Below are 18,748 nucleotides of genomic sequence, written 5' to 3' on the forward strand. Positions count from 1 at the left end.
GAAATTGGTAATGGCTAAGTGCAACTCACCAAAATTTAACTTAAACTAAACAAATTTTTATTGTCATGACTAAAGTAAAAGTTTCACTTTTTTTTAATATTGTGATTTTACTTAAGTGGTGTTTTCCTATTCTTACACTACAAGAATGCCTTATAATTCTAATATGAAATAGGGCAATAATTCAGTAAATAGCCTGGAATCTGAAAACAAAATTTTTAAAATTATATTCGAAGAAAAAGTTTGAGAAACATTATTTGGTAAGTTTGTTGAGTAATTTATTTGGTGCAATGTAAGTTCCTTGTACATAACATATTTAGGGCGATAATAATGCTGTAGTCTCCCTCTATCTTCTTCCCCCACGCCCAACTTCCCTCCAATACAAAATTGGTGATTTCTTGTCTCAGAAAATATCAGATCAGTCAAACCCCTCTATTAGTCAAGTTTTACGACAAATTTCTTATCTTCCTAATTCTGTATCTAGATCTAAATACATATTCTGCAAGCCACCATTCAGTCTTGTTGGAAGTTGCTTCATACCACTACTGGTCACTTCCTTTCCTGTTCCACTCACAAATTAGGCAAGGGAAAATAACTGTCTACATGACTCCATATGAACTCTGATTTCTCTTATCTGTGCAGTCCTTGCGAAAATATACATCAGCAGCAATAGAATCATTCTGCAGCCAGCTTCAAATGCCACTTCTCTAAATTTTCTCAATAATGTTCCTCATCAAAAATGTTGCCTTCCCTCCAGGAATTCCAATTTTAGTTCCTGAAGCATCTCTGCAATACTTGCATGCTGTTCAAACCTGCCAGTAACAAATCTAACAGCCCTCCTATTAATTGCTTTGACGTCTTGCTTTCACCTGACCTGATGTGGATCTCAGACACTCGAGCAGTACTTAAGAATAGGTTGCCCTAGTGTCCTATTTGCTGTGTCCTTTACAGAAGAATCACACTTTCCCAAAATTCTCCCCGAATAGTCTACCATTCACCTTCCCTTCTACAATTATTACATGCTTGTTCCATTTCATATTACTTTGCAACAGTATGCCTTGACATTTAAATGATATGACTGTGTGAAGCAGCACACTACTAATGCTGTATTATAACATTACTGGTTTGTTTTTCCTACTCGTCTACAAATAACTTACATCTTTCTATTCAGTACCTCCTCATTAGTTACATGACCTATCCATCTTATCTTCAGAATTCTTCTAAAGAAACACATTTCAAAATACTCTCCTCATGTCTAAACTATTTATAAACCATGCTTCACTTCCATACATGACTACACTAAAAACAAATACTTTTAGGAACGAGTTCGTTAACACGTTTATATTCGATGTTAAACAGTTCTTCTTCTAACACACTTTTCTTGCCATTGCCAGTATACATTTTAAATCCTATCTACTTCACCAATCATCTGCTACTTTGCTGGATCAAATTGCAAAACTCATCTACTACTACTTTTAGTGTCTCACTTTCTAATTTAATTACCTCATCGTCTCCTTACTTAATCTGATTACATTCTATTATCCTTGTTTTGCTTTCATTGATATCCTACTTTCAAGACACTGTCCATTCCTTTCAGCTGCTCTTCAAAGTCTTTTGCTGTCTCTTACAGAATTACAATGCCATCGGCTAATCTCAAATTTTTTCTTCACCCCTGGAGTTTAATTCCTATTCTAAATTTTCCTTCGGTTTCCTTCACTGCTTGCTCAATGTACAGATTGAGAAACACTGGGATAGGTTACAACCCTGTCTCCCTCCCTTCTCAATAACTGCTTCCCTTTTACGATTCCCCTCAACTCATAGCTGCCATCCAGTTTGCACCAACGTTGTAAATGGCACTACGTTCCCTGTCTTCTTCCCATGTTACATAGATAATTTTGAAGGGAGTATTCCAGACAACATTGTTGAAAGCTCTCTTTAGTTCTACAAATGCCATAAATGTAAGTTTTCCCTTAACCTATCTGCTAAGAGAAGTCAAAGTCAGTACTGCGTTGCTTTTTCCAATGTTTCTCCAGAGTTCAAACTGATCTGCCCTGAGGTTGGCTTCTCCCAGTTTTTCCATTCTTCCATCGAGAATTCGAGCCAATATCTTGCAATCCTGACTTATTAAACTGATAATTTGGTAATATTCACATTTGTCAGCACTTGCTTTCCTTGGAATTGGAATTATTCCTCTTGGAGGGGTATCTGTTGAGAGGTCAGACAAATGTGTGGTTCCTGGAAAGGGGCAGATCCCTCAATCAGGCAGGTAGGTTAGAAAATTTAAAAAGGGAAATAGATAGGTAATATAGGGGGAATTAGTGAAGTACGGTGGCAGGAGGAACAAGACTTCTAGTCAGGTGACTACAGGGTTATAAATACAAAACCAAATAGGGATTTTGCAGGAGTAGGTTTAATAATGAATAAAAAACAGGAGTGCGGGTAAGCTAGTACAAGCAGCATAGTGAACACATTATTATGGCCAACACAGACATGAAGCACATGCCTACCACAGCAGTACAAGTTTATATGCCAACTAGTACCGCAGATGACGAGGAGATTGATGAAATGTATGATGAGATAAAAGAAGTTATTCAGATAGTGAAGGGAGATGAAAACTGAATAGTCATGGGTGACTGGAATTCAATAGTAGGAAAAGGGAGAGAAGGAAACATAGTAGGTGAATATGGACTGAGGGTAATAAATGAAAGAGAAAGCCACCTGGTAGAATTTTGCACAGAGCATAACAATCATAGCAGTTGGTTCAAGAATCATGAAAGAAGGTTGTATACACGGAAGAAGCCTGGAGATACTGGAAGGTTTCAGACAGATTATATAATGGTAAGAAAGAGGTTTAGGAACCAGGTTCTAAATTGTAAGACATTTCCATGGGCACATGTGGACTGACCACAAACTTTTCGTTATGAATTGTTAATTGAAACCAAAGAAATTGCAAAAAGGTGGGAATTTAAGGAGATGGGACCTGGATAAACTGACTAAACCAGAGGTTGTGGAGAGTTTCAGGGAGAGCATTAGGGAACAATTGACAAGAATGGGGGAAAGAAATACAGTAGATGAAGAATGGGTAGCTTTGAGAGATGGAATAGTGAAGGCAGCAGAGGATCAAATAGGTAAAAGGATGAGGACTAGTAGAAACCCTTGGGTAACTGAAGAAATATTTCATTTAATTGATGAAAGGAGAAAATATAAAACTGCAGTAAATGAAGCAGGAAAAAAGGAATACAAACGTCTCAAAACTGAGATCGACAGGGAGTGCAAAATGGCTGAGCAGGGATGGCTAGAGGCCAAGTGTAAGGATGTAGAGGCATGTATTACTAGGGGTAAGATAGATACTGCCTGCAGGAAAATTAAAGAGACCTTTGGAGAAAAGAAACACTTGCATGAATATCAAGAGCTCAGATGTAAACCTAGTTCTAAGCAAAAAAGAGAAAGCAGAAAGGTAGAAGGAGTATATAAAGCATCTATACAAGGGCCATGTACTTGAGGACAATATTATGGAAATGGAAGAGCATATAGATGAAGATGAAATGGGAGATACTATACTGCATGCAGAGTTTGACAGAGCACTGAAAGATCTAAGTCGAAACAAGGTCTCAGGAGTAGACAACATTCCATTAGAAATACTGATAGCCTCGGGAGAGCCAGCCTTGACAAAAAACTACCATCTGGTGAGGAAGATATATAAAACAGGGAAAATACCCTCAGACTTCAAGAAGAACATAATAATTCCAATCCCAAAGAAAGTAGGTGTTGACAGATGTGAAAATTACCAAACTATCAGTTTAATAAGTCACGGCTGCAAAATACTAACACGAATTCTTTACAGACGAATGGAAAAAACTGGTAGAAGCCGACCTCGGGGAAGATCAGTTTGGATTCCGTAGAAATGTTGGAACACGTGAGGCAATACTGATCCTGCGACTTATCTTAAAAGATACGTTAATGAAAGGTAAACCTATGTTTCAAGATTTAGAGAAAGCTTTTGACAATTTTGACTGGAATACTATTTTTCAAAGTCTGACGGTGGCAGGGGTAAAATACAGGGAGTGAAAGGCTATTTACAATTTGTACAGAAACCAGGCTGCAGTTATACGAGTCAAGAGGCATGAAAGGGAAGCAGTGGTTGTGAAGGGAGTGAGACAGGGTTGTAGCCTATCCCTGATGTTATTCAATCTGTATATTGAGCAAGCAGTAAAGGAAACAAAAGCAGTTTTGGAGCAGGAATTAAAATCCATGGAGAAGACATAAAAACTTTAGGTGAACATCAACAAAAGCAGAATGAGGATAATGGAATGTAGTCTAATTAAATTGGGTGATGGTGAGGTAATTAGATTAGGAAATGAGACAAAGTAGTATATGAATTTTGCTATTTGGGGAGCAAAAGAACTGATGACGGTCAAAGAAGAGAAGATATAAAATGTAAACGCAATGGCAAAATTTGTTAACATTAAGTATAAATTTAAATGTCAGGGAGTCGTTTCTGGAAGTATGTGTGTGGAGTGTAGCTGTGCATGGAAGTGAAACATGGATGATTTCTAGTTTAGACAATAAGAGAATAGAAGCTTTTGAAATGTGGGGCTACAGAAGAATGCTGGAGATTAGATGGGTAGATCATGTAACTAATGAGGAGATACTGAATAGAATTGGGGAGAAGAGGAATTTGTGGCACAACTTTACTGCAAGATGGCATCGGTTGGTAGGACATGTTCTGAGGCATGAAGGGATCACCAATTTAATATTGGAGGGCAGTGTGGAGGGTAAAAATCGTGTAGGGGGACCAAGAGATGAATACACTAAGCAGATTCAGAAGGATGTAGGTTGCAGTAGGTACTGGGAAATGAAGCTTTCACAGGATACAGTAGCATGGAGAGCTGCTTCAAACTAGTCTCTGGACTGAAGACAACAATAACCTTCCTCTCAAAGTCTGAGGTATTTCACCTGTCCGATTTCTTGCACACTAGATCAAACATTTTATGGCATGGCTGACCCTCCCAAGGCTATCAGTAGTTCTGACAGACTTGCGTCTACTCCAGGGACCTCGTTTCGACTTAGGTCTTCTGTCAATTTTCTCGCAGTATCGTATTTCCCATCTCCTCTTCCCATTCTATAATACTGCCTTATAGTTGATCTCCTTTGTATAGCTTCTCTATATATTCCTTCCAACTTTCCCTTCTTTGCTCACTACTGGTTATCCACCTGAGTTATTTTACATTCATACAGCTGTCTCTTTTTCTCCAAAGACCTCTTTACTTTTCTAAATCCTTATATTCGTCCTCTAGCCATTCCTGCTTAACCATTTTGCACTTTCTGCCCGTCTTCGTTTTTTTTTTTTTTCCCCCCCTTCCTCAATTATGTTCAATATCTCCTGTTAAATCCAAGGATTTCTAACTGAGCTTTGTCTTTCTTTTTACCTTGCTGATCCTTTTATGCTGCGCTGTTTCCTCTTTCAAAGCTACCCATTCATCATCTACTGTATTCCTATGTCCTGTTTCACTCAGTCCCACTTCCTTAATTTCCTACCTTTTTGCAATATCTTTACTTTTAACTTACACCCTGTAACCAATAAATTGTGGTCAGAGTCCACACCTGTTCCCGGAAATTTTTCAATTTAAAATCTGGTTCCAAAAGCTGTCTTACCATCATACAATAAATCTGAAACCGTCCAGTGCCTCCAGGTCTCTTTCACATACACAACCTCCTTTCATGATTCTTAAACTGTGGGTTAGGAATGATCTGACTATGCACTTCGCAAAATTCTATCAGGTGGCTCCCCCTTTCTTTCCCTTCACCCAGTCTGCATTCACCAACTAATTTTTCTCCTCTTCCTTCTCCGATTATCAAATTCCAGTCCCCCACAGCTTAAATTTTCATCTCCCTTAACTATCTGAATAATGTGTTATCTCATCATACATTTTTTTCATTCTCTTCATCATTTGTGGAACAAGTTAGCATATGAACTTTTACTACTGTGGTGAGTATGGGCTTTGTGTCTATCTTTACTATGATAATTCATTCACTATGATCTTCACAGCAGCTTACCCACACTCGTTTTCTTATTCAATATTAAACCTAGTCCTGCATTACCCCTATTTGATTTTTTATTTGCAACCCTGTATTCGCCTGACTGAAAGTCCTTTTCATTCTGCCACTGCTGAACTTCATTAATTCCCACAATTTACAACTTCAAATTATCCTTCCCCTTATCAAATTTTCAAACCCACCTGTCCTATTAAGGGCTCTTAGTATTCCACATTTCAACACGTAGAACACCAGTTTTGTTTCTCCTGATGATGTCATCCTCCTGAGTAGTCCTCTTCCAGAGATCCAAATGGGGGACTACTTTACCCCGGAATATCTTACCCAAGACAATGTCATCCTTTAGCCATACAATACAGCAGCATGCCCTTGGGGCAGGGCATGTGACTGCAGTTTACTTACTTTCAGCCACCTGCAGTACCAGCACAGTGTGATGGTTTGCTCGCTTTATTTATCCGTTTGTTGTCCTCGGTGTCGACTTACTGCGTTGTGATACTAGCTGAAAAATGGGGTGTGGAAGTACAACACTGACTACTTTAAATAATATGGCCGACAGATGCACAGTTGTGTTTCACGGTAGTTTACTTTCACTGCTCACAACCCCCCAATAATAAGATTTATATATGGCCAGTGCACCATTGTTTTCAATTTCCATAAGCCTCATTAATAGTTCGCAGGCAAACCTCCACATACTGCTACAATAGTTTACTACTGAACATTTACGTGCAGTAAAAACTTAACTACAAAGTTCACAGTTCTTGAAGAATAGAAAGGTACATATGGAGCACACACTATCATTGTTTTAACACATGGCCTAATTGTGTAACACTTATTTCACAGTTAAGTTAAAGCATTGTTCTAATCAACACAGGTTTCTCGTCTTAAACTCAGCCTTGGACTGACTGTCTCGGGACCAAAAATTGGGCCCTTATAGATCCTCACAATAATAGGTACTGAAACTACACATTGTTCGATGTTTACTTTACAGAAATCACAATTAAAACTTAACTTATTAAATCAACTGAATACATCAAAAACTTCCTTCTTTTTAACAGTTTCTCCTGCTACAAGGGTTAAGCCAAATTTTGTTTAAATCACAAAATTAACGTATATAGTTACTCAAACAATACTTTGACAAAACTGTTAATTACTTTTGAATTAATTAAGGGTTGGCTTTGCTAACATGTTTTCGAATAGTCAAATACATCCTTTAAGAATACTGTTAGTTGTTCCTCCGAATGTTTATAATTAGTATAGAATTTATATTTGTTCGTTAAGTCAACAATAGAATTTAAGTTATGAAACAATTGTGACTCTTCAAACAATTACCGACTTCACCCTACAATGGAAGTATTAACTAGACATAGTCTAAATAAATTAGAAAATCAATTACATACATAAAACTAAGCACAAAATTACATCTGGTGTTATATTCTTTAAAACTGAGGATCAACCTTTCTCTATTATGAAAATACAGATTATACTCGCATATGTTAATGGTAATTAATTCGAGAACGAAAAAAATGAATTTTAAGGAGGCAGATGGCAAAACAAGAGGAGAAGTAAAAATATCCCAGCTTGCTTCGTCACGACAGCAAGGCTAATTTGGATGATGTTATAAGCGTAGATCAGTCAATCATCCAGACTGTTGGCCCTGCAACTACTGAAAAGGCTGCTGCCAAACGACACATTTGTCTACCCTCTCAACAGATAGTCCTCTGTTGAGGTTCCACCTACAGCACCGATATCTGTATCATTGAGGCAAGCAAGCCACCCCATGACTGGCATCGTCCAGGGTTCCTGGAGGGGTGTGTGTGTGTGTGTGTGTGTGTGTGTGTGTGTGTGTGTGTGTGTGGGGGGGGGGGGGGGGGGATTTAGGATACAGAAGCATGTAATCAAGTCTAGTATCAACACCAGAGTACTGAATGATGTTGGGATCTTGACAACTTTTTCAAAACACATGTAGTCAATTATGTCCTTCATAAAGGATAAATCGGAAACTTAAGGATTTAACATGAGTACAGAAAAAGAGTCAGGTACATAGTCAAATATACACACTATTCTGGCAAGGCATATTTAATGTCTTGTGGGAAATGTACCATATTTTAAAAGAAACTTTTCTTGACTAACACATTCCATTCCCAAGGAGGACATATTTTTTTAACTCAATCACTTTATTATACTTCTTTCCTCTTTGGAACACGATGAATCTACATCTACATTCGGCAATCCACTGTGAGGTGCATGGCAGAGGGTACATCCCATTGTACCAGTTATTAGGGTTCCTTCGTGTTCCATTCACATGTGGAGTGGGGGAAGAATAATTGAGTGCCTCAGCACATGCAGTGATTATTCTAATCCCCTGTGTGAGTGATATATATGTAGGGGGTTGTCGTATATCCCTAGAGTAATCATTTAAAGCTGGTTCTTGAAACTTTGTTAATAGACTTTCTTGGGATAGTTTAAGCCTGTCTTCAAGAGTCTGAGCAGTTCAGTTCCTTCAGCATCTCTGTGACAATACTCCATTGATTAAACAAACTTGTGATCATGTTGCCCTTCTCTGTATATGTTCAATATCCTGTTAGTCCTATCCACTATGGGTCCCACACCCACACACTTGGGTGATATTCTAGGATATGTCACATGAGTGATTTGTAAGAAATATTTTTTGTAGACTGATTGTTCGTTGGTAGAACACTGGGAAGTACAAAGTCTACCAACTGCTTTACCGACAACTGAACCTATGTGATCGTTCAATTTCGTATCCCTACAAAGTGTGACACCCAAGTATCTGTAAGAGTTGGCTGATTCCAACAATAACTCATTGATATTATAATATCCTATGACTATGTTTCATTGTTTTGTGAAGCGCGAAAGTTTACATTTCTGAACATTCAGAGCAACTTGCCAACCTCTGCACCACATTAAAGTCTTATGGAGATATGACTGAATATTCATGCAGCTTCTCTCAAATGGTACTTTCACACTTCCCTGGAACACACCTGAAGTTACTTCCACATTTGACGATGTCTCTCCATACAAGATAACATGTGTCCTCCCTACCAAAAAGCCCTCAATCTAGTCACAAATTTGACTTGATACTCCATGTGATCATACTTTTGATAATAAGCATATGTGTGGTACTGAGTCAAATGCTTTTTGGAAATCAAGAAAAACAGCACCTAACTGGTTATCTTGCTCCATAGCTTTCAGTATATCAAGTGAGAAAAGCACAAGTTGGATTTCACATGATCGATGTTTTCAAAATTAATGCTGGTTGGCATTGGAAGGTGGTTTTGGGCATCACTTCTGCTACCCTTCTTTTAGACTTGTGTGACCTGCGCCTTTTTCCAAGAAATTGGCACAGTTTTTTGTTTTAGACAGATTATAGTTAGAAGAGGGGCTAACACTGACACAAATTCAGTACAGAATCGGCAGGGATTCCATCAGGGCCTGGAGCTTTGTTCCACTTTAACGATCTCAGCTTTCTCAACATCACTGACACTAATACTTATTTCATTCACCTTTTCAATGGCAGAGGATTAAATCGGGGTAATTCTTGCAGGTTTTCCTTTGTAAATGAACATTTGAAAACAAGAGTTAAGAATTTCAGCTTTTCGTTTGCTAACCTCAATTTCAGCACCTGTCTCATTTGCTGGGGACTAGACACTAACTCTGGTGCCACTAACCAGGGTGTATACGGGGACAAGGAAAAAAAAAATTCCCGGATTTCTCCTGGATATCTCGTTTAAAAAATACGCTTTTTCCCGGGCGAAAATACACTTTTTCTGTGCTAAGTGACAGTAGGTTTTCCATAGATTTTCTCTCGGAACTGTAAAACTTATCAATCCTTTGAATGGTTAACGTTTTATACAATCGCGTAGAACTTCCCGGAAAAAAAAGAGAAGACAGGGCAGGGAAGTTTTGGAGAGACTTAATTAAAAAAAGGAGAGAAGTTTTGGAAAGACCTTTGATTTGCAGCAACATATACGCTGCATATTTTGGTATTACGAAAGTATAAATTTGAATTGCACCAAACACATCTCGTTAGTTTCCGGAGCGTTGAAACCGAGGTTGCGATGTCCTTTTGTAAGCGAGTCATAACTCAAGCCACAAGATTTCGCCAGCCGATGACAGCAGCTATTCAAAGCATAGGACACCTGTTATAGTCAGCCAATAGCAAGATCACTGGTTACATAGTGCGAACACGCATGAGGAAAAGTTAACGGTTTACATTAATGTACACAGTACTGTACATCTACAAGAAAAGCTAAGCTTTCACATATAATTTTGGTCTCTAAGATTAACACGCTACAACAGAAGCTAAGCTTTCACATGTAATATCGATTTTTTTTGTGCATGTTATACTTTAAGATACATCACACAAATGTGCCAGTAAATTTAAAATTCTGACATAAATGTCTCGGCTCGAAATTCTTGTAAGTGGCTGGTCCTCAAACTGTTCAGTTTCGAACGTTCTGTGATTTAGATATCCATCCCACTTTCTCACACGTAACAAAATTCATGTTGCGTAAAAAGAAATTTTCTTTCAAAGTAACACTTTTCTAACCACCGTTCGCAATACTATCCGGAGACTGTTAGAAATAGGTTCGATTTACCAGTTGCCATAGAGTGCCAGGAAACAGGCATTGTGCGTGTGCAACTGTAGTGGTGTAGGAAACCCGCATGTTCGTGCGTATAAAGCACTAACAGAGCTTACATTACACCATAAAAGAAATAGGGCATCAGAGGATACTCCAAAGAGCATCGGAATTTCGTAAACCACACTAAAATGCATAATTCGGCTTGAAGTGCTAATTGGCTTTTTTCAGATTCACAGTGAAGTAGGTCCCATCTGATATTAAGCTTTTCAGTGTGGCTTTTGGGATGTAAATTTTCTGCAATCTCATTTTAGGTTCTTTACTATGGCATAATGTCATATATGGCAGAAGATGATAACGTGCACTTGAAATTCAGCGAACAGTTGAAACTAGGAAATACTGTAGAATGAAACACTTCGTTTTAAATAAAATGACTGCCTCAGCGGCAAGATTAATAAAGCCAAATTTCTTTAGCAAACTTGCAAAAATAACTTCACAGTTCTGCAAGGCGATTAATGCTTGACTGCTACTAACTTGGAAATAAAATAAAATCAGAAAACAAATTAATAATATATTTTTGCCCTCCGTAATTATGTGAATGTATTTTAATTCACTTGATAGCTCCCGGCCACAGAAATCAGTTTGTTTTCATATGACGTGGGAGCTGTACACGAAGAGAAGCAGCTAAATCACTTAACGTAAACACGGGTCACGTGGAGGTTAACCCCCTCCCCACTACAACTCAGACAACTCTGTGCAAGCGTGAATCTGGAAGAGGGCACGGGAGAAAAATTTTTCCTTGTTTGCATCTGGCTGCTTGCTGCTACTACCGATACAGCTAACAGCCAAATTTCAAGTAGCGGGAGAAGGTACTGCTTATACGCAAGTCAAATGCGCATGCACCGCTGGCAATTGGTCAAACAAACCTAACGTGAACAGTTGTGACGTCATGCTCATAGCAAGCAGTTTATTGTTACGAAGAATTACAGTCTGCACCCTACGGCCTTAGAAATATTTTTGCTATTTGCAGACACTTGTGCGTGCACGGTGTTTTGTTGTTGTTAATTGCACATTTCCTTTGCCACTACAGTTTTACTTTTTTCCCTCTCGTTTATATTTTACTGCTGCAGTATCATTCTCCAGTAGCAGGATACAATAACATTCTTTGCTAGAGAATCAATTCTGCAGTCAAAATTGCAAAAATTTAACTGAAAGCTAAAACAATGAAAAATTCCCGGAATTCCGAAAAATTCCCGGGTTTTACCCGGTTTTCTCCCAGATGAAAAAATTCCTGGGTTTTTCCCGGGTTGTATACACCCTGCTAACAGCCTTTGTATATGACCAGAATTTCTTTTGGATTTGGTGAAACGTTGTTTGACAAGATTCTGCTGAATGAGTGTACTATGTCACACAATTTAAATACCCGGGAAGGCATGAAAGCAGGTAATTTAACATGTCAAGTAGAAAGTACACCATTTGCCAAAATTATGGACTAATTTCGCTGTTTCATTCACACAGAAGTTCCATTCCTACAAATCACAATTACATTTAGGTTCCATATTATAAATGTTATTTCTGTCACTTATAAAGTTAGGTGATCTTTGTAGGAAAATTTTCAAATCCATATGACTATTTGTTACAGAAATTTCTAGAAACTACTGCAAGTATCACTCTAAACTTTTTCCTGTGCTACGATGAATTGCTAACCCACAAGAAGACAAACATTTGAAGCAATTTCTTACAAACTAATTATCTTAAGATTATTACTCTTCTAAGCAAAAAGACTTCTCGTTTGAGTTAATACAGGGTGATTCACAAGTGTCTTCAGGATTTCAGTAGGCAACTGTGCAAAAGCTGCAAGACACAGAAAATAGACAAACCCCAGGGGATTGTAACTTGAACAAGCTCAATATGGGCATTTGTGACACAGCACATAATGTGATATTCAACTCTTGCCTTTTTTGTGTCCTTGAGCTCGCTAAATGAGAATCAGTTATGACAGTTCAGTGATTATTTCGTACCAAATATCAGGTAGAAGGAACCAACAGACCAAACTAATGTGTGTGCTGACATCATAGCAAACACGTTCATCACTCCATTATATGCCACCATGTCCTGACATCTACCCCTAATGGTGAACTAAGCTGCTACACCAGGGAGTGAATTACAGACAAACTTACAGCAATGCTCTATCCACTGATATGTTACTTTTTGCATAAATTTTGTAGTTTTTGAAGTCATTCTTTGAAACCCTGGAGATACTTATGAATACCCTATAAAATCACTTTATATATGCCGTTACCAAGTATTATGAAAGAGTGAAGAAAATAATGGGAATAATATCTGAAAATATGAGCCAGCAAAGCAGACAGTGCACAACTCTGGTACTGTTACAAAAGAAACTGGCAAAATTAAGTGCTTGAAGAGACAGAAAATAATGTATAGCTGTAGCTTTTTGAAGTAAATATTATGCAGAATATTTCACACTATCAGTTTTTATATTTATTATGTAATACTGTATAATAAAATAAACATATAATTAGTAGCACACACACACACACACACACACACACACACACACACACACACACACAAAAAGAGAGAGAGAGAGAGAGAGAGAGAGAGAGAGAGAGAGAGAGAGAGAGAGAGAGAGAGAGAGAGAGAGGGGGGGGGGGGGGGGGGGGAGAAAAAAGGACACAAAGTTTTAAGATGACTCATGGATTTTCTACCTTTCCCCCAGAAGCACAGAGAGAACCATCTGGTGAGATGGTGACTGAATTCAGGTAGCCTGTGTGTCCAATATGGTCAGCTTTAATCTTGCAATTAGAAAGTCCCCACACCTGCAAAAATTAAACTATATTAAAATATTGGTGACAACTGGGTCCACAGCCTTCATCAAATTTTTAAATGAAGTCATTCATTCTGCTTTAGGTTGCTAAAATATTATTTACTGTGACTGCAATTTCGATACAGGGTCATTTGGGGTGTTTACAGATTTTCAGAGGATCAAATTCATGACATTTTCCATGACTTTTTCATTACCTCTTTAGTTATATTCAGGATCACTCGAAAATAAGCTAGTACAATGACAAACACTTTTTTGTGAGCCTGGAAACTGTTTGAAATGAAAGCTGAATGCAATAATTCTTGTGTCAGCATGAATAACTTAATTATGTATGACTTTTAGCATACCATTCATCAAATGCTATAAAAACATTTAACTCTCACATAGAATGGGGTATGACTATTTTCAGATATATTTATCATCACATCACTATATTGAAAATTTACAATCTTTCTCAAGACAATATAATGATTCTGAAGGTACAAAATCTATGTCAAATGTTAAACTTCACAGTAAACATCTAAGTGTGTAAGATTCTTAGCTAAAACTAGAAAATTTCAGTAGACAGTGTGTTACAAAAAGGTACGGCCAAACTTTCAGGAAACATTCCTCACACACAACGAAAGAAAATATGTTATGTGGACATGTGTCCCGAAACACTTACTTTCCATGTTAGAGCTCATTTTATTACTTCTCTTCAAATCACATTAATCATGGAATGGAAACACACAGCAACAGAACGTACCAGCGTGACTTCAAACACTTTGTTACAGGAAATGTTCAAAATGTCCTCCGTTAACGAGGATACATGCATCCACCCTCCGTCGCATGGAATCCCTGATGCGCTGATGCGGCCCTGGAGAATGGCTTGTATCACAGCCGTCCACAATACGAGCCGAAGAGTCTCTACATTTGGTACCGGGGTTGCGTAGACTAGAGCTTTCAAATGCCCCCATAAATGAAAGTCAAGAGGGTTGAGGTCAGGAGAGCATGGAGGCCATGGAATTGGTCCGCCTCTACCAATCCATCGGTCACCGAATCTGTTGTTGAGAAGCGTATGAACACTTCGAGTGAAATGTGCAGGAGCTCCATCGTGCATGAACCACATGTTGTGTCGTACTTGTAAAGGCACATGTTCTAGCAGCACAGGTAGAGTATCCCGTATGAAATCATGATAACGTGCTCCATTGAGCATAGGTGGAAGAACATGGGCCCCAATCAAGACATCACCAACGTTCGGTGCTTGCACCCAAACATTCACAGAAAATCTGTGTTGATGACATGATTGCACAATTGCGTGCGGATTCTTGTCAGCCCACACATGTTGATTGTGAAAATTTACAATTTGATCACGTTGGAATGAAGCCTCGTCCGTAAAGAGAACATTTGCACTGAAATGAGGATTGACACATTGTTGGATGAACCATTCGCAGAAGTGTACCTGTGGAGGCCAATCAGCTGCTGATAGTGCCTGCACATGCTGTACATGGTACGGAAACAACCGGTTTTCCCGTAGCACTCTCCATACAGTGACGTGGTCAACGTTACCTTGTGCAGCAGCAACTTCTCTGACGCTGACATTAGGGTTATAGTCAACTGCACGAAGAATTGCCTCGTCCATTGCAGGTGTCCTCGTCGGGAGTTATAGGCTGGAATGTTCCGTGCTCCCTAAGACGCCGATCAATTGCTTCGAACATCTTCCTGTCGGGACACCTTCGTTCTGGAAATCTGTCTCGATACAAACGTACCGCGCCACGGCTATTGCCCCGTGCTAATCCATACATCAAATGGGCATTTGCCAACTCCGCATTTGTAAACATTGCACTGACTGCAAAACCACGTTCGTGATGAACACTAACCTGTTGATGCTACGTACTGATGTGCTTGATGCTAGTACTGTAGAGCAATGAGTCTCATGTCAACACAAGCACCGAAGTCAACATTACCTTCCTTCACTTGGGACAACTGGCGGTGAATCGAGGAAGTACAGTACATAAGGATTGGCCTGTTCATTTTCATTAGATTTCTTTTTTCAAGGCTTCTACTCTCTTTGATTAAGCATGCTTCACAGCTAGTATAATTCATTTTGTAATGTCCACATTCAGTTGTTTCTCACTATCAAGTAAACCACCTAATGATTGTATTGCATTGTAAACCCTTCTAACAATGTTGTCTTCTTATAACTTTTCAACTAAAACATCTTTGTTAACATAAAAGCTTCTTTCAACTGCACTGTTTCCATGAAACATGCAAACCAGCTTCTACACCAACTTTATGAAGTCACAGCCCACACTTTGAAGTAAAAGATGGCGGCCGAAGTACATCACGAGTGTGATATTCCTGTTAGTAAACCTAGAAAATGTGTGAAAAGTGCAAACAATTCACTGTTTACCGTAATAATATGTGCTTGGTGTGTCATATTGCTGGAAAAACAACCGAAATAAAGACTAAGGACATAGAAAAACCGATTCCGGTTACTGCTACTGTGAAAACCGAGCTTGCAAAGGAATAACATGTATGAAATGTGAAACAGTATTTCATTTTCAGTGTGCAACTGCGGCTTCAAAACGGAAAATATGGTTATGTGTAAAATGTGATCAAAATGAATGAATAGTAAACTTAAAAAGAACTGTAAAAACGAAATTGTTATGGTGTTAATAGAAGAAATACATAACTTAAAATACAAATGTGACGAACTTTCATATATGATAACAGAAAATCTTAGTACAACTCGCACTGATAGAAGACTGGATCCTAGCACCCAAGTTTCAAGTGATGAAATTTCATCTTGTTGTAAGAGATGCAAGAAAAATGTGAAATGTGGTGTGAAGTGCAACGAATGCTGTCTACTATTTCACTTTAGATGGGGAAAAGTTGATCCATCCCTTATAGAAGACATAAAATTGTTGACAAATTGGAAATGTGAGGAATGTAGGAAAAGATATAATGCTATAAGCCAACAGGAAGTTTACCATAGAGAATTTAAAACAACAATGGACAAACTAAATAACGAATCATCATCCCAGTCCAAGGGGAAACATAGTTTCAGAAAATCAGTAGAGGATGGATTATGCCTCTAGTGCCTCGCAAAGTAACAAACACAAAAGTGAATAGTTATCTTAATCTTTGTACAATCCATGAGCATGAGAATAGATACTCAGCTCTAACTCATGTAAACAATGACAGTGATCATCAAGTGACAGTCCGAAGAAGACATACCCCAACCCCAAACAAAACTGTGATAAAACGATCTCAAACGAACACAAAGGAACTACGAAAAAATAAACACTATAATAACCTAAAAGTTTTCTCACACAGTTTCGGAGGAGGGTTAGCTACAAAACTGAAAACAGATGATGCAGCAGGAAGGTTCAAAATTCAGGGACTAGTAAAACCTAATGCAAGATTAAGCCAAGTTGTTGACAGTGTTTAAGAAGAATGCAAGAATCTATCATCAAACGACTATGCAGTAATTATACGAGGTGCTAATGATGTGTATCACAATTAAACAGTTGCAGCAACAAAAGCACCGACAGTCCTTGGGTAAGCTAACACGTACCAATGTAATAGTGGCTAAAATACCTAACCATTATGATCTAATAGAACAATCATGCGCGAACAACGAAATTTAAAAAGCAAATAACCTCTATAATTCAGTATGTAAACATTTCAAAAATTGAACAGTGACTGACATGAATGATATTTCAGACTGCTGCCACACTACAATTGTGCCCCTTAGCAAACCTTGTCACTGTAACAGAGCTTGTCATACAAGCCATGGTCAGCATCTAAATGACTTAGAAAAGTCACTTCTAAGCAGATATGGTACAGGGAAACTCCCAGTAATGACCAAATCTAACAAGTTGGATTTGGTCACAACAGTTTGCAAGGGACAGTAAAGATAATGCAACAGAAAAAGCAACAAGTATTCCTCCCAGTAACAAAAACGATTTAATATTATTTCATGTTAATGTACAATCCCTAAGACATAAGGTTAATGAGTTACAGTACTTGGCATTGGTTGCATGACTTTAATAGATTTGTGTGTACCTTATGGCTACATATTAGCCACAAAATATTGTAGAACAAATATTGCACATGGTGGAGTTGCAATCTACATCAAAGAAAACTTAAATCTGCAGCATTCAGTGATAGACCTACACAAACACTGCATTGAAGGTGTATTTGCAGTAGCAGCCATAGTATTGCATACCCAAAAAATTATCATTGCTTCTGTGTACCGTACACCAACCTATGATGAGGAAGTTCTTATAGATAAACTAAATTCACTAATCAAATTATTCACTAAACACAAAAATCACAAAATTTTTATTGCAGGTGACTTCAATATAGATATAAGGGAAAGTAGAAAAAATGTAAATGACATCGTTAACAGCCTAAAGGCACTAAACTGCTACTGTATAAATGAAAAACCTACTAGACTAGATGAATGCCTTGACAATGTAATTATTAATGTAAATCAGGATCAACTAAAGTATGATGTGATTAAGTTAGCGTTATCTGATCATGACAGGACACGAGTCAGAGAATAGGCAGCATGAACCCACAGATAACTGAACAGTCACTATCAGAATACTAAAAGAGAGCAATATTGCACAATTAAAACATGAACTGAAGGTGGTAATTGGCCAAATACACTAAACAATATAAAAACTCTTCACAAATGTTTCTCTATGTTTTTATATATACATATCATTAAAAATGCAGTAGATAGTCACTTTCCACTTATCACAAAAAGATGCACCCCTAACAACAGAAAAAACTTCAGCACTCTAACAAGTGGTACACTCCAGAGCTCAAGCAAATGAGGACACTGGTACTTCTACTAAAAAACAATAGTGATAAAAATGAGGAAGCCAGAAAACACTATGTGACCCTTAAGAAGTTGTACAAATATGAAATAAAATCAGTTAAATGTAAAGTAAATGATGAATATATTGCAGGCTCAAAGAATGCCTGTCAAGCAGCTTGGAATACAATAAAAAGTGAAATCAATATGAGCAAACAGGAAGCCACAGTGCCTACAGACAGCAACTTCCTTAACGAATATTTTAAAATTGTGCCAGCGCTCCTTCTTCTTCTTCTTCTTCTTCTTCTACTTGTAAAAATAATTCCGATAATATTTCAGCTGCTGTAACCCTTCTTAAACAACAAGCACCAGCAACCAAGAAATTCTCTTGGTCAAAAATCACCTCCGGCCACATTATCAAATCTATAAAGAAACTTAAAA

General features: G+C 38.0%; 1 protein-coding gene across 1 annotated transcript in view; it reads right to left on the reverse strand.

Moving 5' to 3' along the window:
* LOC124594890 (guanine nucleotide-binding protein subunit beta-2-like 1) overlaps positions 1-18,748 on the reverse strand; it is a 109,636-nt gene that overhangs the window by 25,975 nt on the left and 64,913 nt on the right. The window contains exon 5 of the mRNA XM_047133363.1: positions 13,382-13,492. Coding sequence (XP_046989319.1) covers positions 13,382-13,492 — 111 coding nt within the window. The remainder of the gene's footprint in view (positions 1-13,381; positions 13,493-18,748) is intronic.

Source organism: Schistocerca americana, chromosome 2 (genome assembly GCF_021461395.2).
Source record: "Schistocerca americana isolate TAMUIC-IGC-003095 chromosome 2, iqSchAmer2.1, whole genome shotgun sequence".
In the NCBI taxonomy this organism is placed as follows: Eukaryota; Metazoa; Arthropoda; class Insecta; order Orthoptera; family Acrididae; genus Schistocerca; species Schistocerca americana.